The sequence below is a fragment of the Dendrobates tinctorius genome, unplaced genomic scaffold (genome assembly GCF_039654945.1).
Source record: "Dendrobates tinctorius isolate UK_male_01 unplaced genomic scaffold, ASM3965494v1 ptg000468l, whole genome shotgun sequence".
In the NCBI taxonomy this organism is placed as follows: Eukaryota; Metazoa; Chordata; class Amphibia; order Anura; family Dendrobatidae; genus Dendrobates; species Dendrobates tinctorius.
Window position 1 is genome coordinate 1,049,741 of NW_027362130.1, and position 23,422 is coordinate 1,073,162.

The 23,422-nt window shown below is 56.7% G+C and overlaps 1 protein-coding gene across 5 annotated transcripts in view; it reads left to right on the forward strand.

Annotated features, from left to right (window-relative positions):
• The first annotated feature begins 329 nt into the window (after nucleotides 1–329).
• Nucleotides 330–23,422, forward strand: part of CRTC2 (CREB regulated transcription coactivator 2) — a 37,226-nt gene continuing 14,133 nt past the window's right edge. For 3 of the 5 annotated variants that reach the window (XM_073564641.1, XM_073564644.1, XM_073564643.1), the window contains exons 1-5: nucleotides 333–439; nucleotides 3,207–3,412; nucleotides 12,966–13,067; nucleotides 13,166–13,282; nucleotides 13,443–13,504. In XM_073564641.1, coding sequence (XP_073420742.1) covers nucleotides 340–439; nucleotides 3,207–3,412; nucleotides 12,966–13,067; nucleotides 13,166–13,282; nucleotides 13,443–13,504 — 587 coding nt within the window. In that variant the 5' untranslated portion in view covers nucleotides 333–339. Of the gene's footprint in view, nucleotides 440–3,172; nucleotides 3,413–12,965; nucleotides 13,068–13,165; nucleotides 13,283–13,442; nucleotides 13,505–23,422 lie in introns of all 5 variants that reach the window. The other 2 variants (XM_073564645.1, XM_073564642.1) reach the window with 2 other exon arrangements.

Sequence of the window (23,422 nt, forward strand, 5' to 3'; positions counted from 1 at the left end):
AGAGACAGGAAAAATACATTTCCAGAATCGGTATAAATAGGGCTTCGCACAACAGCGTTTTGAAGCCAGTGCGGCCATCAGAAACCGAGAAAAAAATTTTGGTCAGGCATGTGATGTTCGGTCTCAAAAGAAAGATAAATTCGCAGGGAAATATATAATGCCCCTGGCGTCACCCTGTGAGCCCCCCAGCCAAAGATATGGAAAGATAGGAGTTTTAATAACTTTTCAAAAGCGGAGTACGTCTTCTAACACACCCCACCAAGTGAGGTCAGCAAGGGAGGAGTCCCTTGGTTCTGGGCAAAAGCATAAAACTGAAATGCTCACTTGGGAAGGTGTCAGATGGCTGGAGAACCAGCTAACATCCATGCTGTGCTGATGAACCATTTTCCTTGGGAAGGTTCTCCTCCCCTTTATCGACATGTCATACCTGTGACTCAGAGTAAGTTTCTTATCTTAATCCCTTTTATTTCTGACTGTCTGTACATACTGTATTTTGTCTTCTTTTGTAATATCTTTTGTATTTTTGTAAACACTGCCGATATTTTCTGGAGTAAACTTACAAATTTACTAGTTTCGTTCTTCTTGTTCTATGAACGAACCGACACGTACTCTGTGCCAAATCACGCTACCTGTGGGTTGGTTCCTGACCCGATATAGGCTTTTGTATCAAACGAGGAACTGGTGGCAGCATAGCGTCCTCTTGGTATTGGGGAACCCTAGCAGTGACCAATCGGAGGTTTATGTGTGCTGTGTATTCCCTGCCTGGGACTAGAGATATATATACCGCCCTCACTGCAGAGTGCCTGATAGCCAGTACGTGAGAACTCAGCCTTTCCGGCGATTACATATCCTAGGTGCAGTTCCCTGACTGTCCTGAGGGTAAGGGGGGCACCAGAGAGCTGCAAGATCCAGAACTGAAAGAAACACAAGATGTGGGGTTCTAGATCTCATGACATCCATGACTTTTTAAATCCCTGACAGAGGTATTATTAGGTTGCAGAGTGTGTGAGGTTGTTACATATCAGGGAGGTATTATCAGGTCACACAGTGTGTCAGGTGATTACATATCGGGGAAGGTAATAGGTATTATCAGGTCGCACAGTGTGTGAGGCGATTACGTATCGGGAAGATATTATCAGGTCGCACAATGTGTGAGGTGATTACATATCGGGGAGGTATTAACAGGTCGCACAGTGTGTGAGGTGATTATAGATCGGGGAGGTATTATCAGGTTGCACAGTGTGTTAGGTGATTACGTATCGGGGAGGTATTATCAGGTTGCACAGTGTGTGAGGTGATTATGGATCGGGGAGGTATTATCAGGTTGCACAGAGTGTGAGGTGATTACATATCGGGGCGGTATTAACAGGTCGCACAGTGTGTGAGGTGATTATATATCGGGTGAGGTATTATCAGGTTGCACAGTGTGTTAGGTGATTACGTATCGGGGAGGTATTATCATGGTGCACAGTGTGTGAGGTGTTTACATATCGGGTGAGGTATTATCAGGTTGCACAGTGTGTGAGGTGATTACATATCGGGGAGGTATTAACAGGTCGCACAGTATGTGAGGTGATTACATATCGGGGAGGTATTAACAGGTCGCACAGTATGTGAGGTGATTATATATCGGGTGAGGTATTATCAGGTTGCACAGTGTGTTAGGTGATTACGTATCGGGGAGGTATTATCAGGTTGCACAGTGTGTGAGGTGATTATAGATCGGGGAGGTATTATCAGGTTGCACAGTGTGTTAGGTGATTACGTATCGGGTGAGGTATTATCAGGTTGCACAGTGTGTTAGGTGATTACGTATCGGGGAGGTATTATCATGGTGCACAGTGTGTGAGGTGATTACATGTCGAGGGAGATATTATTAGGTTGCACAGTGCATGAGGCGATTATGTATCGGGGGAGATATCAGTTCTCACAGTGCGTGAGGTGATTACATATCGGGGAGGTATTATCAGGTCACACAGTGTGTGAGGCGATTACTAATCGGGGAAGTATTATCAGGTTGCACCACGAGCGAAATTCTTACCGTCGAACTTTAATCATATTAGACTGTTGAGCACGTTATTTTGTATTAAAACTTAAAGGGAACATGTCACCCATATTTAGTGATATCATGTAAAGATATCACCCAATCCTGTGTCCCATAAGGATTCTATTATGACTTTTGATCCCCCCCTGACCCCACACCTTTGATGCATAAATACCTTTTCAATCACTCTTCCGATGTATGTAAATCACCGCGGTCCGGTCTGATGGGCGTGGCTTACCCCCCCCCGGCTTGCTGGATGTAATTTCATCTGTGAATATCACAGATGCCGTAGTGTTTTCGTGCCTGTGTGGGCAAAGCATATAATCACTACTGCGCATGCGCCGGTATTTTTCCCTGCCGTCTATGCCCCGGAAGTCTTCACACGCCAGAGACGCTCTTCCTGGACGCTGGATACCTGAGAAAAGGCCTGAGCAGTGCGTTCAGTAGATGATTTTCTTCCTCAGGTTCCAGGGTAATGCGCACTGCTCAGGCCTTTTCTCAGGTATCTGGCGTCCAGGAAGAGCGTCTCTGGCATGTGAAGACTTCCGGGGCATAGACGGCAGGGAAAAATACCGGCGCATGCGCAGTAGTGATTATATGCTTTGCCCACAGTTGGGCAAAGCATACTGCGCAAGCAGCCTTATCCATGCGCAGGCGCGAATACACAACGGTATCTGTGATACTCACAGATGAAATTACGCCTACCAAGCCAAGGGGGGGGGGGAGAATAAGCCCCGCACATTGGATGGGACCACGGCGATTTACGTACATCGGAAGAGTGATTAAAAAGGTATTTATGCATCAAAGGTGCGGGTCGGGAGGGATCAAAAAGTCCTAATAGAGTCCTTTTGTCCTAATAGAGTCCTTTTGTGACACGGAATTGAATGATATCTTTACATGACATCACTAAAAATGGGTGACAGATTCCCTTTAAGTTGGGTATTTGGATTCGAGGGGGTTGATGGCGCGCAGGATGCTGGGAGATGTAGTGTTGTACGCTGTTTAAAATATTTTGACGCTGCCTTGAACTTTATTTCCTGGCATATGCCGCGGGTTCAGCGCCGCCCATGTAAAGCAGTGGTTAACGGGATTTGTAGTGCGCTGATGCTTCTATTGCTCCCTGTTAAGCTGAGTTTGGGCGAAACATGACTACATTTCCCAGAGAGCCCGGCACTGCGGCGTCACTCCCCCTTGCCTCCTGTCGGCGGCTACGGAAGAGCTGGAAAAATGGCGGCTCCTGGGGCCATCGGGACGGGCTCGGCTTCCAACCCACGCAAGTTTAGCGAGAAGATTGCACTGCAGCGCCAGAGACAAGCGGAGGAAACGGCGGCTTTCGAGGAGGTTATGATGGATATCGGCTCCACCCGGGTACGTCCCTTGACATATCGCGATAACTGAGTCCTGTCATTCTGTTCTCATGTAAACGGAGAGCAGGTGAGAGGAGAGAGAAAGTGACGGGCGTCAGGCTGGTGAGAGGAGAGAGTGACGGGCGTCAGGCTGGTGACAGGAGAGAGAGAGTGACGGGCGTCAGGCTGGGGAGAGGAGAGAGAGAGTGACGGGCGTCAGGCTGGGGAGAGGAGAGAGAGAGTGACGGGCGTCAGGCTGGTGAGAGGAGAGAGAGAGAGAGTGACGGGCGTCAGGCTGGTGAGAGGAGAGAGAGAGAGAGTGACGGGCGTCAGGCTGGTGAGAGGAGAGAGAGAGAGTGACGGGCGTCAGGCTGGTGAGAGGAGAGAGAGAGTGACGGGCGTCAGGCTGGTGAGAGGAGAGAGAGAGAGTGACGGGCGTCAGGCTGGTGAGAGGAGAGAGAGAGAGTGACGGGCGTCAGGCTGGTGAGAGGAGAGAGAGAGAGTGACGGGCGTCAGGCTGGTGAGAGGAGAGAGAGAGAGTGACGGGCGTCAGGCTGGTGAGAGGAGAGAGAGAGAGTGACGGGCGTCAGGCTGGTGAGAGGAGAGAGAGAGAGTGACGGGCGTCAGGCTGGTGAGAGGAGAGAGAGTGACGGGCGTCAGGCTGGTGAGAGGAGAGAGAGAGAGAGTGACGGGCGTCAGGCTGGTGAGAGGAGAGAGAGAGGGTGACGGGCGTCAGGCTGGTGAGAGGAGAGAGAGAGAGTGACGGGCGTCAGGCTGGTGAGAGGAGAGAGAGAGGGTGACGGGCGTCAGGCTGGTGAGAGGAGAGAGAGAGAGTGACGGGCGTCAGGCTGGTGAGAGGAGAGAGAGAGAGTGACGGGCGTCAGGCTGGTGAGAGGAGAGAGAGAGAGTGACGGGCGTCAGGCTGGTGAGAGGAGAGGGAGAGAGTGACGGGCGTCAGGCTGGCGAGAGGAGAGAGAGAGAGTGACGGGCGTCAGGCTGGCGAGGGGCGAGAGAGTGAGTGACGGGCGTCAGGCTGGCGAGAGGAGAGAGAGAGAGTGACGGGCGTCAGGCTGGCGAGGGGCGAGAGAGAGAGTGACGGGCGTCAGGCTGGCGAGGGGCGAGAGAGAGAGTGACGGGCGTCAGGCTGGCGAGGGGCGAGAGAGAGAGTGACGGGCGTCAGGCTGGCGAGGGGCGAGAGAGAGAGTGACGGGCGTCAGGCTGGCGAGGGGCGAGAGAGAGAGTGACGGGCGTCAGGCTGGCGAGGGGCGAGAGAGAGAGTGACGGGCGTCAGGCTGGCGAGGGGCGAGAGAGAGAGTGACGGGCGTCAGGCTGGCGAGGGGCGAGAGAGAGAGTGACGGGCGTCAGGCTGGCGAGGGGCGAGAGAGAGAGTGACGGGCGTCAGGCTGGCGAGGGGCGAGAGAGAGAGTGACGGGCGTCAGGCTGGCGAGGGGCGAGAGAGAGAGTGACGGGCGTCAGGCTGGCGAGGGGCGAGAGAGAGAGTGACGGGCGTCAGGCTGGCGAGGGGCGAGAGAGAGAGTGACGGGCGTCAGGCTGGCGAGGGGCGAGAGAGAGAGTGACGGGCGTCAGGCTGGCGAGGGGCGAGAGAGAGAGTGACGGGCGTCAGGCTGGCGAGGGGCGAGAGAGAGAGTGACGGGCGTCAGGCTGGCGAGGGGCGAGAGAGAGAGTGACGGGCGTCAGGCTGGCGAGGGGCGAGAGAGAGAGTGACGGGCGTCAGGCTGGCGAGGGGCGAGAGAGAGAGTGACGGGCGTCAGGCTGGCGAGGGGCGAGAGAGAGAGTGACGGGCGTCAGGCTGGCGAGGGGCGAGAGAGAGAGTGACGGGCGTCAGGCTGGCGAGGGGCGAGAGAGAGAGTGACGGGCGTCAGGCTGGCGAGGGGCGAGAGAGAGAGTGACGGGCGTCAGGCTGGCGAGGGGCGAGAGAGAGAGTGACGGGCGTCAGGCTGGCGAGGGGCGAGAGAGAGAGTGACGGGCGTCAGGCTGGCGAGGGGCGAGAGAGAGAGTGACGGGCGTCAGGCTGGCGAGGGGCGAGAGAGAGAGTGACGGGCGTCAGGCTGGCGAGGGGCGAGAGAGAGAGTGACGGGCGTCAGGCTGGCGAGGGGCGAGAGAGAGAGTGACGGGCGTCAGGCTGGCGAGGGGCGAGAGAGAGAGTGACGGGCGTCAGGCTGGCGAGGGGCGAGAGAGAGAGTGACGGGCGTCAGGCTGGCGAGGGGCGAGAGAGAGAGTGACGGGCGTCAGGCTGGCGAGGGGCGAGAGAGAGAGTGACGGGCGTCAGGCTGGCGAGGGGCGAGAGAGAGAGTGACGGGCGTCAGGCTGGCGAGGGGCGAGAGAGAGAGTGACGGGCGTCAGGCTGGCGAGGGGCGAGAGAGAGAGTGACGGGCGTCAGGCTGGCGAGGGGCGAGAGAGAGAGTGACGGGCGTCAGGCTGGCGAGGGGCGAGAGAGAGAGTGACGGGCGTCAGGCTGGCGAGGGGCGAGAGAGAGAGTGACGGGCGTCAGGCTGGCGAGGGGCGAGAGAGAGAGTGACGGGCGTCAGGCTGGCGAGGGGCGAGAGAGAGAGTGACGGGCGTCAGGCTGGCGAGGGGCGAGAGAGAGAGTGACGGGCGTCAGGCTGGCGAGGGGCGAGAGAGAGAGTGACGGGCGTCAGGCTGGCGAGGGGCGAGAGAGAGAGTGACGGGCGTCAGGCTGGCGAGGGGCGAGAGAGAGAGAGTGACGGGCGTCAGGCTGGCGAGGGGCGAGAGAGAGAGAGTGACGGGCGTCAGGCTGGCGAGGGGCGAGAGAGAGAGAGTGACGGGCGTCAGGCTGGCGAGGGGCGAGAGAGAGAGAGTGACGGGCGTCAGGCTGGCGAGGGGCGAGAGAGAGAGAGTGACGGGCGTCAGGCTGGCGAGGGGCGAGAGAGAGAGAGTGACGGGCGTCAGGCTGGCGAGGGGCGAGAGAGAGAGAGTGACGGGCGTCAGGCTGGCGAGGGGCGAGAGAGAGAGAGTGACGGGCGTCAGGCTGGCGAGGGGCGAGAGAGAGAGAGTGACGGGCGTCAGGCTGGCGAGGGGCGAGAGAGAGAGAGTGACGGGCGTCAGGCTGGCGAGGGGCGAGAGAGAGAGAGTGACGGGCGTCAGGCTGGCGAGGGGCGAGAGAGAGAGAGTGACGGGCGTCAGGCTGGCGAGGGGCGAGAGAGAGAGAGTGACGGGCGTCAGGCTGGCGAGGGGCGAGAGAGAGAGAGTGACGGGCGTCAGGCTGGCGAGGGGCGAGAGAGAGAGAGTGACGGGCGTCAGGCTGGCGAGGGGCGAGAGAGAGAGAGTGACGGGCGTCAGGCTGGCGAGGGGCGAGAGAGAGAGAGTGACGGGCGTCAGGCTGGCGAGGGGCGAGAGAGAGAGAGTGACGGGCGTCAGGCTGGCGAGGGGCGAGAGAGAGAGAGTGACGGGCGTCAGGCTGGCGAGGGGCGAGAGAGAGAGAGTGACGGGCGTCAGGCTGGCGAGGGGCGAGAGAGAGAGAGTGACGGGCGTCAGGCTGGCGAGGGGCGAGAGAGAGAGAGTGACGGGCGTCAGGCTGGCGAGGGGCGAGAGAGAGAGAGTGACGGGCGTCAGGCTGGCGAGGGGCGAGAGAGAGAGAGTGACGGGCGTCAGGCTGGCGAGGGGCGAGAGAGAGAGAGTGACGGGCGTCAGGCTGGCGAGGGGCGAGAGAGAGAGAGTGACGGGCGTCAGGCTGGCGAGGGGCGAGAGAGAGAGAGTGACGGGCGTCAGGCTGGCGAGGGGCGAGAGAGAGAGAGTGACGGGCGTCAGGCTGGCGAGGGGCGAGAGAGAGAGAGTGACGGGCGTCAGGCTGGCGAGGGGCGAGAGAGAGAGAGTGACGGGCGTCAGGCTGGCGAGGGGCGAGAGAGAGAGAGTGACGGGCGTCAGGCTGGCGAGGGGCGAGAGAGAGAGAGTGACGGGCGTCAGGCTGGCGAGGGGCGAGAGAGAGAGAGTGACGGGCGTCAGGCTGGCGAGGGGCGAGAGAGAGAGAGTGACGGGCGTCAGGCTGGCGAGGGGCGAGAGAGAGAGAGTGACGGGCGTCAGGCTGGCGAGGGGCGAGAGAGAGAGAGTGACGGGCGTCAGGCTGGCGAGGGGCGAGAGAGAGAGAGTGACGGGCGTCAGGCTGGCGAGGGGCGAGAGAGAGAGAGTGACGGGCGTCAGGCTGGCGAGGGGCGAGAGAGAGAGAGTGACGGGCGTCAGGCTGGCGAGGGGCGAGAGAGAGAGAGTGACGGGCGTCAGGCTGGCGAGGGGCGAGAGAGAGAGAGTGACGGGCGTCAGGCTGGCGAGGGGCGAGAGAGAGAGAGTGACGGGCGTCAGGCTGGCGAGGGGCGAGAGAGAGAGAGTGACGGGCGTCAGGCTGGCGAGGGGCGAGAGAGAGAGAGTGACGGGCGTCAGGCTGGCGAGGGGCGAGAGAGAGAGAGTGACGGGCGTCAGGCTGGCGAGGGGCGAGAGAGAGAGAGTGACGGGCGTCAGGCTGGCGAGGGGCGAGAGAGAGAGAGTGACGGGCGTCAGGCTGGCGAGGGGCGAGAGAGAGAGAGTGACGGGCGTCAGGCTGGCGAGGGGCGAGAGAGAGAGAGTGACGGGCGTCAGGCTGGCGAGGGGCGAGAGAGAGAGAGTGACGGGCGTCAGGCTGGCGAGGGGCGAGAGAGAGAGAGTGACGGGCGTCAGGCTGGCGAGGGGCGAGAGAGAGAGAGTGACGGGCGTCAGGCTGGCGAGGGGCGAGAGAGAGAGAGTGACGGGCGTCAGGCTGGCGAGGGGCGAGAGAGAGAGAGTGACGGGCGTCAGGCTGGCGAGGGGCGAGAGAGAGAGAGTGACGGGCGTCAGGCTGGCGAGGGGCGAGAGAGAGAGAGTGACGGGCGTCAGGCTGGCGAGGGGCGAGAGAGAGAGAGTGACGGGCGTCAGGCTGGCGAGGGGCGAGAGAGAGAGAGTGACGGGCGTCAGGCTGGCGAGGGGCGAGAGAGAGAGAGTGACGGGCGTCAGGCTGGCGAGGGGCGAGAGAGAGAGAGTGACGGGCGTCAGGCTGGCGAGGGGCGAGAGAGAGAGAGTGACGGGCGTCAGGCTGGCGAGGGGCGAGAGAGAGAGAGTGACGGGCGTCAGGCTGGCGAGGGGCGAGAGAGAGAGAGTGACGGGCGTCAGGCTGGCGAGGGGCGAGAGAGAGAGAGTGACGGGCGTCAGGCTGGCGAGGGGCGAGAGAGAGAGAGTGACGGGCGTCAGGCTGGCGAGGGGCGAGAGAGAGAGAGTGACGGGCGTCAGGCTGGCGAGGGGCGAGAGAGAGAGAGTGACGGGCGTCAGGCTGGCGAGGGGCGAGAGAGAGAGAGTGACGGGCGTCAGGCTGGCGAGGGGCGAGAGAGAGAGAGTGACGGGCGTCAGGCTGGCGAGGGGCGAGAGAGAGAGAGTGACGGGCGTCAGGCTGGCGAGGGGCGAGAGAGAGAGAGTGACGGGCGTCAGGCTGGCGAGGGGCGAGAGAGAGAGAGTGACGGGCGTCAGGCTGGCGAGGGGCGAGAGAGAGAGAGTGACGGGCGTCAGGCTGGCGAGGGGCGAGAGAGAGAGAGTGACGGGCGTCAGGCTGGCGAGGGGCGAGAGAGAGAGAGTGACGGGCGTCAGGCTGGCGAGGGGCGAGAGAGAGAGAGTGACGGGCGTCAGGCTGGCGAGGGGCGAGAGAGAGAGAGTGACGGGCGTCAGGCTGGCGAGGGGCGAGAGAGAGAGAGTGACGGGCGTCAGGCTGGCGAGGGGCGAGAGAGAGAGAGTGACGGGCGTCAGGCTGGCGAGGGGCGAGAGAGAGAGAGTGACGGGCGTCAGGCTGGCGAGGGGCGAGAGAGAGAGAGTGACGGGCGTCAGGCTGGCGAGGGGCGAGAGAGAGAGAGTGACGGGCGTCAGGCTGGCGAGGGGCGAGAGAGAGAGAGTGACGGGCGTCAGGCTGGCGAGGGGCGAGAGAGAGAGAGTGACGGGCGTCAGGCTGGCGAGGGGCGAGAGAGAGAGAGTGACGGGCGTCAGGCTGGCGAGGGGCGAGAGAGAGAGAGTGACGGGCGTCAGGCTGGCGAGGGGCGAGAGAGAGAGAGTGACGGGCGTCAGGCTGGCGAGGGGCGAGAGAGAGAGAGTGACGGGCGTCAGGCTGGCGAGGGGCGAGAGAGAGAGAGTGACGGGCGTCAGGCTGGCGAGGGGCGAGAGAGAGAGAGTGACGGGCGTCAGGCTGGCGAGGGGCGAGAGAGAGAGAGTGACGGGCGTCAGGCTGGCGAGGGGCGAGAGAGAGAGAGTGACGGGCGTCAGGCTGGCGAGGGGCGAGAGAGAGAGAGTGACGGGCGTCAGGCTGGCGAGGGGCGAGAGAGAGAGAGTGACGGGCGTCAGGCTGGCGAGGGGCGAGAGAGAGAGAGTGACGGGCGTCAGGCTGGCGAGGGGCGAGAGAGAGAGAGTGACGGGCGTCAGGCTGGCGAGGGGCGAGAGAGAGAGAGTGACGGGCGTCAGGCTGGCGAGGGGCGAGAGAGAGAGAGTGACGGGCGTCAGGCTGGCGAGGGGCGAGAGAGAGAGAGTGACGGGCGTCAGGCTGGCGAGGGGCGAGAGAGAGAGAGTGACGGGCGTCAGGCTGGCGAGGGGCGAGAGAGAGAGAGTGACGGGCGTCAGGCTGGCGAGGGGCGAGAGAGAGAGAGTGACGGGCGTCAGGCTGGCGAGGGGCGAGAGAGAGAGAGTGACGGGCGTCAGGCTGGCGAGGGGCGAGAGAGAGAGAGTGACGGGCGTCAGGCTGGCGAGGGGCGAGAGAGAGAGAGTGACGGGCGTCAGGCTGGCGAGGGGCGAGAGAGAGAGAGTGACGGGCGTCAGGCTGGCGAGGGGCGAGAGAGAGAGAGTGACGGGCGTCAGGCTGGCGAGGGGCGAGAGAGAGAGAGTGACGGGCGTCAGGCTGGCGAGGGGCGAGAGAGAGAGAGTGACGGGCGTCAGGCTGGCGAGGGGCGAGAGAGAGAGAGTGACGGGCGTCAGGCTGGCGAGGGGCGAGAGAGAGAGAGTGACGGGCGTCAGGCTGGCGAGGGGCGAGAGAGAGAGAGTGACGGGCGTCAGGCTGGCGAGGGGCGAGAGAGAGAGAGTGACGGGCGTCAGGCTGGCGAGGGGCGAGAGAGAGAGAGTGACGGGCGTCAGGCTGGCGAGGGGCGAGAGAGAGAGAGTGACGGGCGTCAGGCTGGCGAGGGGCGAGAGAGAGAGAGTGACGGGCGTCAGGCTGGCGAGGGGCGAGAGAGAGAGAGTGACGGGCGTCAGGCTGGCGAGGGGCGAGAGAGAGAGAGTGACGGGCGTCAGGCTGGCGAGGGGCGAGAGAGAGAGAGTGACGGGCGTCAGGCTGGCGAGGGGCGAGAGAGAGAGAGTGACGGGCGTCAGGCTGGCGAGGGGCGAGAGAGAGAGAGTGACGGGCGTCAGGCTGGCGAGGGGCGAGAGAGAGAGAGTGACGGGCGTCAGGCTGGCGAGGGGCGAGAGAGAGAGAGTGACGGGCGTCAGGCTGGCGAGGGGCGAGAGAGAGAGAGTGACGGGCGTCAGGCTGGCGAGGGGCGAGAGAGAGAGAGTGACGGGCGTCAGGCTGGCGAGGGGCGAGAGAGAGAGAGTGACGGGCGTCAGGCTGGCGAGGGGCGAGAGAGAGAGAGTGACGGGCGTCAGGCTGGCGAGGGGCGAGAGAGAGAGAGTGACGGGCGTCAGGCTGGCGAGGGGCGAGAGAGAGAGAGTGACGGGCGTCAGGCTGGCGAGGGGCGAGAGAGAGAGAGTGACGGGCGTCAGGCTGGCGAGGGGCGAGAGAGAGAGAGTGACGGGCGTCAGGCTGGCGAGGGGCGAGAGAGAGAGAGTGACGGGCGTCAGGCTGGCGAGGGGCGAGAGAGAGAGAGTGACGGGCGTCAGGCTGGCGAGGGGCGAGAGAGAGAGAGTGACGGGCGTCAGGCTGGCGAGGGGCGAGAGAGAGAGAGTGACGGGCGTCAGGCTGGCGAGGGGCGAGAGAGAGAGAGTGACGGGCGTCAGGCTGGCGAGGGGCGAGAGAGAGAGAGTGACGGGCGTCAGGCTGGCGAGGGGCGAGAGAGAGAGAGTGACGGGCGTCAGGCTGGCGAGGGGCGAGAGAGAGAGAGTGACGGGCGTCAGGCTGGCGAGGGGCGAGAGAGAGAGAGTGACGGGCGTCAGGCTGGCGAGGGGCGAGAGAGAGAGAGTGACGGGCGTCAGGCTGGCGAGGGGCGAGAGAGAGAGAGTGACGGGCGTCAGGCTGGCGAGGGGCGAGAGAGAGAGAGTGACGGGCGTCAGGCTGGCGAGGGGCGAGAGAGAGAGAGTGACGGGCGTCAGGCTGGCGAGGGGCGAGAGAGAGAGAGTGACGGGCGTCAGGCTGGCGAGGGGCGAGAGAGAGAGAGTGACGGGCGTCAGGCTGGCGAGGGGCGAGAGAGAGAGAGTGACGGGCGTCAGGCTGGCGAGGGGCGAGAGAGAGAGAGTGACGGGCGTCAGGCTGGCGAGGGGCGAGAGAGAGAGAGTGACGGGCGTCAGGCTGGCGAGGGGCGAGAGAGAGAGAGTGACGGGCGTCAGGCTGGCGAGGGGCGAGAGAGAGAGAGTGACGGGCGTCAGGCTGGCGAGGGGCGAGAGAGAGAGAGTGACGGGCGTCAGGCTGGCGAGGGGCGAGAGAGAGAGAGTGACGGGCGTCAGGCTGGCGAGGGGCGAGAGAGAGAGAGTGACGGGCGTCAGGCTGGCGAGGGGCGAGAGAGAGAGAGTGACGGGCGTCAGGCTGGCGAGGGGCGAGAGAGAGAGAGTGACGGGCGTCAGGCTGGCGAGGGGCGAGAGAGAGAGAGTGACGGGCGTCAGGCTGGCGAGGGGCGAGAGAGAGAGAGTGACGGGCGTCAGGCTGGCGAGGGGCGAGAGAGAGAGAGTGACGGGCGTCAGGCTGGCGAGGGGCGAGAGAGAGAGAGTGACGGGCGTCAGGCTGGCGAGGGGCGAGAGAGAGAGAGTGACGGGCGTCAGGCTGGCGAGGGGCGAGAGAGAGAGAGTGACGGGCGTCAGGCTGGCGAGGGGCGAGAGAGAGAGAGTGACGGGCGTCAGGCTGGCGAGGGGCGAGAGAGAGAGAGTGACGGGCGTCAGGCTGGCGAGGGGCGAGAGAGAGAGAGTGACGGGCGTCAGGCTGGCGAGGGGCGAGAGAGAGAGAGTGACGGGCGTCAGGCTGGCGAGGGGCGAGAGAGAGAGAGTGACGGGCGTCAGGCTGGCGAGGGGCGAGAGAGAGAGAGTGACGGGCGTCAGGCTGGCGAGGGGCGAGAGAGAGAGAGTGACGGGCGTCAGGCTGGCGAGGGGCGAGAGAGAGAGAGTGACGGGCGTCAGGCTGGCGAGGGGCGAGAGAGAGAGAGTGACGGGCGTCAGGCTGGCGAGGGGCGAGAGAGAGAGAGTGACGGGCGTCAGGCTGGCGAGGGGCGAGAGAGAGAGAGTGACGGGCGTCAGGCTGGCGAGGGGCAGAGAAATCTGGCAGCAGACGGGTGAGGAAATGGGTGAATGTGACAGGTGTATGCAGCGAGGTGACAGGTATGAGATGTGCGAGAAGTGGCATATCTCACATGTGATGTGTTTGTCAGCTGCAGGTTCAGAAGCTGAGGATTGGCCACATGCGGGGGTCTTACTATGGGGGCTCCCTCCCCAATGTCAATCAGATCAGCGGCGGATCCACAGAGCTTCAGGTATAGACCTCCTCCTTTCTTTACCCTCTTTCTCCGCCTTTCTTTACTTTCGGTCTTCTCCTTTCTTTACCCTCTCTATTTCTTTCTCTCTCTCTCAGGGCCCCCCACCGTTGCCGTTGGACCCACGGGGCACCCGTCATCATGGCTTAGTGGAGAGGGTGCAGCACAGAGATGCTCGGCGGATGATGTCTCCGCTGCGCCGCTACCTGCGGCAGATATCCTTCCTGTCTGTCTTTGCAGTTTCTGCTGCAATGTTGTAGGTGGTCAGATTTGCGCTGACACCAGAGAACAGTAGCTCATTCTTCAGTGCATCAGTGCGGTGTAGATGAGACTCTTGATAGTTTCCATTCTCTTCACTTTCCTTGACAATGTCACATTGACAGCTCTCCGTACGGCGCATCCTGCCTGTCTCCCCACCAGGAGGGGTCCTGGAGAAGGTAATGTGACTCCTCAGCCCAGGTCAACTATTCCACTGCTGAACACCCCAATGTCTTATCCTCCAGTCACCCCCAGAGCTTCAGTCACTATTCTACTGCTGGACACCCCAATGTCTTATCCTACAGTCCCTTCCAGAGCTGCAGTTAATATTCTGCTGTTACATCGTTTCTTATCCTCCAGTTACCCCCAGAGCTGCACTTACTATTCTGCTGTTACATCGTGTCTTATCCTCTAGTCACCTCCAGAGCTCCAGTCACTATTCTGCTATTACGTCGTGTCTTATCCTCCATGTCAGGGATTTGGGTGGGAAGTGTGTCCCCCATTTGTCAGGAATTTACATATTGTATATATGGTCTGGTGATATGTAAATCCCCACAACTGGTGTTTCCACTTTCCAGTTTCAGTTAGGAACTTGCTCTCTGGCACCCCCCTTACCCTCAGGTCAGTCAGGGAACTGCACCTGGGATAGTTAGTCACCGGAAAGGTTGCCTTGTCACATACTGGCTATTGGGCACTCCGCAGTGAGGGCGTTATGTATACCACCAGTCCCAGACTGGAAATACACACACACAAACCTCCGATCCGTCACTGCTAGGGTTTCCCAATACCACCAGGGACGCAATGCTGCCACCAGTTCCTCATTTGATACTAAAGCTTATATTGGGTCAGGAACCAACCCACACGAATCGTAATTTGGCACGGAGTACGTATCGGTTCGTTCATAGAGCAAGGAAAATGAAGCTAGTAAATTTTTAAGTTTACTCCAGAAAATATAGGCAGTGTTTACAAAAGAAGACAAAACACAGTATGTACAACATTTACAAATAAAAGGAATTAAAATAAGAAACTTTCTCTCTCAGTCACAGATATGACGTGTTGATAAAGGGGAGCGCCTTCCCAAGGGAGAATGGTCCTTCAGCACAGCATCTTAGCTGGCACTCCTGGCACCTGACACCTCCCCACAATTGAACGTCTGAGCTTTATGCTTTTCTCTTGATGACGTCACTTGGGGGGCCGAGTTGGAGAATGTACGCCCCTTTTGGAAAGTTAATAAAGACTTCTATTTGCCATATCTCTGGCTGGGAAGCTCACAGAGCGGCGATAGGAGTATCATATTTTCTATTAGGAAATTATCCTTCGTTTGAGACCAACCATGACACGTCTGCGTGTCACTGGGGGCAGAAACCCTTTTCTCGGTTTCTGGTGGCCCCAGAAGTCGCAAAACGCTGCCATGCTCGCTGTCCTTTCTGTGATTAATGGTAAAGCCATACTGCTGGAGGGCAAGGCTCCAGCTTAGTAACCTTTTGTTGGTACCAGACACGATGTGCAACCGACTGGGGGGGGGGGGGGTGGTCGGCCACCATGGTGAAGGTGCGCCTGAACAGGTAGGGCTGCAAATGTTGCAGGGCCCAAACCATGGCCAGGCACTCCTCTATGGTGAAATAAGCCACTTCCCTTGGCGGGAGCTTCCAGCTCAGGTACAGCACAGGGTGCTCTTGGTTCCCCGAGTTGATCTGGATGAGCACAGCACCGAGGCCGTAGTCGCTGGCATCGGTCTGTACTAAGAATGGCCGACTGTTGTCGACTTCCCTCAGGACAGGAGAGCTGCTCAGGGCTGTTTTCAAAGCCAGAAAGGCCACCTCACAGTCGTTTGTCCAATCGACTGTATGGGGTAGCTTTTTCTTGGTGAGGTCCGTCAAGGGCTTTGCAAAGCTACTATATTTTTGTACAAAGTGCCTATAGTACTCTGCAGTGCCCAAGAAGAACATCACCTGCTTCTTGGTCCTGGGTGTGGGCCAGGACGCGATGGCATCCACTTTCCCAGGCTCTGGCCTCATAGAACCCCCGGCTACCCGGTGCCCCAGGTAGTGGACCTCGCTCATGCCCATCTGGCACTATCCCGGCTTGATGGTCAGGTCTGCTTGGTGAATGCGCCCGAGCACCTGCTGCAGATGCTCGAGGTGCTCTTCTCAAGTGGAACTGAAGACGGCAATGTCATCCAGGTACGTCACCATGCACCTCTGCAGTCCCTGAAGCAGGTGGTTGACCATCCGCTGGAATGTGGTAGGGGCATTCTCTGTGCTAGACGGCATGACCGTGGACTTGTACAGTCCGAAGGGGGAGATAAAGGCAGACTTCTGTGTCTCGTGGCTCAGGGGAATCTGCCAATATCCCCGTCTCAGATCCATAATGGATAGCGCACGCCAGCTAACCGCTCAAGCAGCTCCTCGATGCACGGCCGTTATGGCGTTGAGCCTCCCTGTAGTCCACACAGAACTGGGTGGTCCGATCCTTCTTTGGCATCGGGACTACAGGTGAGGCCCATGTGCTCTTGAACCACCTAATGACCCCCAACTGTAACATCTCATCGATGTCCTGGCGCATGACGTGCTGCAGCTCATCCGAGATGTCCGCCGGATAGGAGCATGATTACCGGTGTCCACCTTATGGACCACTACCTCAGAAAAGATGGTCAACAGGGCATCTGCCACCTTATCCGCCCTAGTTGAGGACAGAACCACTGCCTCCGGGTACTGGGTAGCATAGTATGCCACAGTAAGGATGTAACTTTTTCTAGAGCTGCTGGGTATGGCCACTGGTCCCACAATGTCCCCACCAATTCTCTGGAAAAGCTCCTCTATCACTGACAAAGAGATCAGGGGAGTCTTAGGGGGCAGGCCCTGGCTTCCCACTCTTTTGACATGTGACACAGGAGCTGCAGTAGTTTGTTACATTGTCACGTACCTGCTTCTCGTCACGTCACCTGGAGTTGCGCCTGCAAGGGTTAAAGGGAATCTGTCATCAATTTTTTTGCCTATCAGCTGCGGCCACAGGAATCAGGGGCTTATCTACAGCATTCTGTAATGTTTCGGGTCCAGAGGGAGTCGCGGTCCGGCGCCTCCCATCTTGCAGCGATGACGTCCTCTTCATTCCTGGCCGTCGCGGCTCAAGCGGCAGGTGCACTGCTGTGCTCTGTTGAGGGCAGAGAAGATTACTGCAGTGCGCCGGAAGAGGTCCTGCGCCTGCACACTGCAGGACTCTGCTCTGTCCTCAACAGGGCAAAGCAATGTGCCGGAGCTGTGACGGCCAGGAATGAAGATGACGTCATCGTTGCAAGATGGGAGGCGCCGGACAGAATGCTGTAGATAAGCCCCTGATGCTGGTGGCCGCAGCTGATAGGCAAAAAAATTGATGACAGATTCCCTTTAATTTATCTCCTCTCACTCAGTCCAGCATTCAACCTCTGTCCTATGCTGCAATGGGAGCATAAATCGCACCCCTGCTTCATACATGCTGCCACCACTCACCGAACGCACGGGCGATGAGTCCCGAAAATACTACTACTATATGCCAATCACCAGGTCATACACTCTAAGGCTAAGTGCACAATTTGCAGAAAATTTCTGCTCAAAAACCTGAATCCCTTCCCAGAAACCGCGCCTATTTTTCCGCTGCGTTTTTTTGCACGGTTTTGATGCGTTTTTTTCCGCAGCGGTTTCAAAACGCATGGAAGAAGCCAAAACCGCGGAAAAATCCGCAAAATTAATGTGCATGCTGCGTTTTTTACCGCGATGCATTTTTTTTCGCGGTAAAAAACGCATCAATGTGCACAAAAAGTGCAAAATGCATAGAAATGACTGTGCAGCTTATTTTTAGCGGTTTTATAGTGAAAACCGCGGTAAAAAACGCCGTGTGTGAACAAAGCCTAAGGCTATGGATTCTTTTAGAGCATACAAGGTTCAAACTTATTAAAGTTTTAAGCTTTAATAGAAAGATACAGCTCTTACAATAAAAGAATATAAAAATATGGAATTAAAAGTGACATACAAATATTGGAAACAGTTATAAAAAGAAAATGGAGAAACTTACAGACATATCTTAACCTTGCAATCTGGTATCCTGCTCCCTGGGGGGGGATGAATATGAAATGGCTCACATCACCTTGGCTGTCCCTCATTCTGTGAACGGCTTTCTTTGTGTATGGTTCTAATTTATATGTTTAGCCGGTAGATCAGATTTCTAGACCAGGCTCTCATGTTAACCCCTTAAGCCCCAAGGGTGGTTTGCACGTTCATGACCGGGCCAATTTTTACAATTCTGACCACTGTCCCTTTATGAGGTTATAACTCGGAAACGCTTCCATGGATCCTAGCGATTCTGACATTGTTTTCTCGTGACATATTGTACTTCATGTTAGTGGTAAAATTTCATTCAAATAACTTGCGTTTATTTGTGAAAAAAACGGAAATTTGGCGAAAATTTTTAAAATTTCGCAATTTTCCAAATTTGAATTTTTATGCCCTTAAATCACAGAGATACGGCACACAAAAAACTTAATAAATAACATTTCCCACATGTTTACTTTACATCAGCACAATTTTGGAACCAAAATTTTTTTTTTTGTTAGGAAGTTATAAGGGCTAAAATTTGACCAGCGATTTCTCATTTTTGCAACACCATTTTATTTTTACGGACCACATCACATTTGAAGCCACTTTGAGGGGTCTATATGATAGAAAATACCCAAAAGTGACACCATTCTAAAAACTTAAGGTGCTCAAAACCACATTCAAGAAGTTTATTAACCCTTTAGGTGCGTCACAGGAATTTTTGGAATATTTAAAAAAAAAAAAAAAGGAACATTTAACTTTTTTTCACAAAAAAAAAATACTTCAGGTTCAATTTTTTTTTATTTTACCAAGGATAACAGGAGAAATTGGACTGCAAATTTTATTGTGCAATTTGTCCTGAGTGCGCTGATACCTGATATGTGGGGGGAACCACTGTTTCGGCGCATGGCAGAGCTCAGAAGGGAAGGAGCGCCGTTTGACTTTTTCAATGCAAAATTGGCTGGAATTCAGATCGGACGCCATGTCGCGTTTGGAAAGCCCATGATGTACCTAAACAGTGGAAACCCCCCACAAGTGACCCCATTTTGGAAACTAGACCCCCCCCCAAGGAACTTATCGAGATATGTGGTGAGAATTTTGAACACACAAGGGCTTCACAGAAGTTTATAACGTACAGCGGTACAATTAAAAAAATCAAATTTTTTCCACAAAAATGATCTTTTCACCCCCAATTCTTTTATTTTCCAAGGGTAACAGGACCCTAAAATATATTGTGCAATTTGTCCTGAGTGCACTGATACCCCACATGTGGGGGTAAACCACTATTTGGGCGCATGGCAGAGCTCGGAAGGGAAGCAGCGCCATTTGACGTTTTTGGCTGGAATTGAGATCGGACACCATGTCTCGTTTGGAAAGCCCCTGATGTACCAAAACAGTAGAAACACCCCACAAATGACACCATTTTGGAAACTAGACCCCCCCCCCAAGGAACTTATCTAGATGTGTGGTGAGTACTTTGAGCCCCCCAGTGCTTCACAGAAGTTTATAACGCCCGGGCGTGAAAATAAAAAAAATCGTATTTTTTCCACAAACATGATCTTTTAGTCACCAATTTTTTTTTATTTTCCCAAGGGTACAAGGAGAAATTGGACCCCAAAAGTTGTTGTCCAATTTGTCCTAAGTACGCTGATACCTCATATGTGGGAGAAAACTACTGTATGGGCACACGTCGGGGCTCGGAAGGGAAGTAGTGACGTTTTGGAATGCAGACTTTGATGGAATGGTCTGCAGGTGTCATGTTGCTTTTGGAGAGCCCCTGATGTACCTAAACAGTGGAAACTCCCCACAAGTGACCCCATTTTGGAAACTAGACCCCCTAAGGAACTTATCTAGATGTGTGGTGAGCACTTTGATCCCCGAAGTGCCTCACAGAAGTTTATAATGCCTGGGCGTGAAAATAAAAAAATCTTTTTTTTCTCTAGCAACCTTCCACGACAGCATAGGAGGAGGTCGTCTCCACGCCCTAATGGGGGACAGGAAGCACGAGAGGTTAAAAGGTCCCTCCCTCCTCCCTCTCACCAGTGTCTTTCCTGTCCCCCATGGGGCATGGAGAGGTCTGGTATATGCTGTGTGGCCGGCTGCTGCAGCGTACCTGGAGATCCAAAAAGCCGGGCAGTGGTGGTTGGTGGCGCAGCCTTCCCTCCTCCGTTCTGCTCCTGCATTCGGGACCGTTTCTTGGCCCTCCTGCGCTCCCCTTTGGGGAGTAAAGCGGGCCAGTGATCCCCAACGGAGGCCTCCTGCAGCTCTCCGGCGTCTCCTCCTCCCCTGCGTGCTGTGCAACCCGGAAGTGACGTCGCGCGCGGGTCACTTCCGGGGTACGTGGAGGGCACGCTGTCATGGCGGCCCCCATCTTGCTGCCAGTGTGCGGAGCTCGCCAGCACCTGCTGTGCCTGCTCCAGGACCCAGGGAGGAGGAGGGGGAATCAATCTAATGCGCTGAGGGCGGAGTTAACCCTTCATTAACCCGCCGGAAGACGCCGACAGGTAAGGCAAATCCCCTGCTGTCATGGACGCTTCCTGCCCTGCATCTGCAGAGCCCAGCGCTGCCCCAGCCACAGTGAGTGTTACCTGGGGGGGTCCTAAGGGTGCGATCCGGGATAAAGGTCCTTAAAATACTTCTCCCCCCCTTTCTTATAGGGAGAAAAGTCTGCCCATAAAAGTACCAATACGTCCAGCAAAACGGCCAAATGTGCCATATGCAGTACCAAACTTCCCTCTAATTGGGAGAAAAAGTTATGTCAGGCATGCACTGATAAAGTGTTCAGGGCCGAGCACCCATCATTAATTGATGAGATCCGCAGCTTGGTCACCCGTCAGGTTCAGACCTCCTTAGCCGCCCTGTCCCCACCTCCACCCCCTCCGATTATGGGCTCACCACCTTCAAAAAAACGGAGGATTCAGGTGGAGGATTCAGAATCTGAGTTGGAGAGATCATTCAACTGGAGCTCCGAAAACTGGGAGCAACCGGGGACCTCTAGGGCACCTGACGTTAGAAGGTATCTCCTTTCCACAGAATACGTGGAGGAGTTGATTGGCGCAGTACGCGCCACTATGGGCCTACAAGATGAACCTGTCACGCAAACAGCACAGGATCGCATGTTTGGGGGATATGAAGGACCTAAGCGAGCAGGCTTTCTAGTTCATAAAAGCATAGTGGACATGATCTCCCAGGAATGGGAATACCCTGAAAAACGCTACTCAGCCCCTTCAGAGCTCCGCCATAGATTTCCTCTGGAAGGAGAGGACTTTAAATGGGACATCCCGAAAATCGATGTCCAGGTGGCAAGGGTGGTAAAGAAAACGGTGTTACCGTTTGATGATGTGTCTCAGCTTAGAGATCCGATGGACCGTAAAGCTGAAAGCCTCCTGAGGAAAACATGGGAATCCTCCGCGGCCACCTTAAAATCAGGAGTTGCGTCCACTTGTGTCTCTAGGTCCCTCTTTCAATGGATTGAGGAGCTAGAGAACCGTATTTCACAGGGTACCTCAAGGAGTAACCTCCTTAACTCACTCCCTATCTTGCAGAGAGCTACGGGCTTCCTGGCAGACGCATCAATGGAGATGATCCGTACTTCTGCCAGAGCCATGGTACAATCAAACTCTGCCAGGCGAGCCCTCTGGCTGAAGACGTGGAGCGGTGACATTACATCCAAGGTCAAGCTATGCTCTTTACCCTTTAAAGGTGAACATGTCTTCGGCCCTGCCTTAGAAGAAATTCTGGAAAAAGCCACTGACAAAAGGAAGGTGCTTCCAGAGCAGAGAACCACAAGGAAACGTCTTTTTCGTGGCCTCCAGAATCAGTCATCCCAACCACGAGGGAAGGGAAAGACGGGAAGATGGAGCTACGCTAAAGGGAGAGGCAGGAACATCCTGGTCCCCCAGCAGCAGCAACAGCAATCCCAAGAAAAACAATGACTCGATCCCGGTGGGGGGAAGGCTTTCGAGTTTCTTTCCTGCTTGGCGGTTGATTTCCAACAGCCCCTGGGTCCTCAGTGTGATCAGAGAGGGCCTACTGCTAGAACTCGAATCCTATCCCCCGTGGGGTATAAGAGTCACCTCCCTACCATCTTGGGAGACCCCAGCTCTAGATTCTGCAGTTGCTACAGTCAAATGCCATCTCTCGAGTCCCTGTGAAGGAGCAAGGAAGAGGGCATTATTCCAGACTGTTCCTAGTAAGAAAGCCCACAGGAGAGTCGAGAATAATAACAAACCTAAAGGGCCTCAACCGACACATTGCATACCACAAATTCAAAATGGAGTCGGTAAAGACCGCCATTCCTCTGATAGGGCAGTCTTACTTTATGGCAACTATAGATCTGAAGGATGCCTATTTCCACATCCCCATCTATCCTTCCCACAAAGTATCTGAGGTTCGCGGTCCACCAGGGTCCAGAAAAAAAACACTTTTCAATACAACGTACTTCCATTTGGGATATCATCTGCTCCTCGAGTATTCTCCAGGATCATGACGGAGGCTGTGTCCCACATCCGTAGTCAGGGCATATGTATTGTACCCTACCTCGACGACCTACTAATAATAGGAGCCTCCTACCGCACTCTGGAACTACAGGTGACTCAGACCCTGAGCATCCTCCAGTCGTTAGGATGGATCCCGAACATAAAGAAATCTCAGATCCAACCCTCTCAGGAGGTGAAATTCTTAGGAATCCTACTGGATTCAAAAAATCAAATGTCCTTCCTCCCAAAGGAGCACCAGAGATCCATAATATCAAGTATCTCAGAGTTCAGGGAACAGAGGTCCCCGACCCTCAGGTCAGCTATGTCCATACTAGAAACTGTGACCTCCTGTATCCAGTCAGTACCTTGGGCACAGGTCCACTCCAGAGTGCTCCAGTCCCATATTTTAAGAAACTGGTATCGGGATCACACCTGTCTGAACAAAAAGGTCCAAACCCCGGGGGGTAGTGAGAGCCTCGCTGGCATGGTGGATGGACCACAAGATCCTGTGCAGAGGAATCAACTGGTCTCAGACGCCTTTAGTCACGGTAACAACAGATGCCAGCATAAAAAGGCTGGGGAGCTGTAGTGTCTCGTCACCCATTACAGGGGTTATGGAGCCAGAAAGTGAGCGCAAGATCCTCAAACTTCAGAGAACTGAAGGCAGTGGAAGAAGCTCTACTGACGGCAAGACACCTGGTCCGGGGCCAGCACATCAGAGTCAACTCAGACAATATAACGACGGTGGCCCATCTCGGGCACCAGGGTGGTACGAGATCCAGCAGCCTGGAGGGCCTCTCAAACCGAATATTTTCCTGGGCCGAAAAGCACCTTCACTCTTTGACGGCAATTCACCTGAAGGGTACCGCCAATCTTCAGGCAGATTTCTTAAGCAGAAAAAGCATCCAGCCTGGCGAGTGGACCCTGAACAAAATAATTTTCCAGAAACTGGTCGACAGGTGGGGCCTCCCGGAGGTGGACCTGTTAGCCTCAGGAGAAAATGCTCAAGTGGGAAAATACTTTTCACTGAACCCCAGGGACAGGTCCCTGGGAGTGGATGCCTTCGCCCACAGGTGGAGGTGCCATCTAGCTTACGCCTTTCCACCAGTCCCAATCCTTGCCGTAACCCTGAAGAAGATTCGGGACGATCATACCCCAACCATCCTAGTAGCTCCGTTATGGCCAAAGAGGAGCTGGTACTCTCTGATCACGGAGATGGTGGTAGACGGACCATTAATCCTACCCATGGAAGACTACCTTCTCTCGCAGGGCCCCCTACATCACCCAAACCTCCGGGGAATGAGGTTGGCGGCCTGGCTACTGAAGCCCAGATCCTGAGGGCCAGGGGCTTATCAGAGGCGGTAATAAAGACCCTACAGAAATCCCGAAAACCGGTCACTATCGCCATATATAATAAGATATAGAAGAGGTTCTCTTCATGGTATCTACCAGACTTGCCTGACCCAGAGAAACCTAACATTTCTCGTATCCTGGATTTCTTGCAGAAGGGGCTAGAGCTAGGTCTAAAACCTACCACTATGAAAGTTCA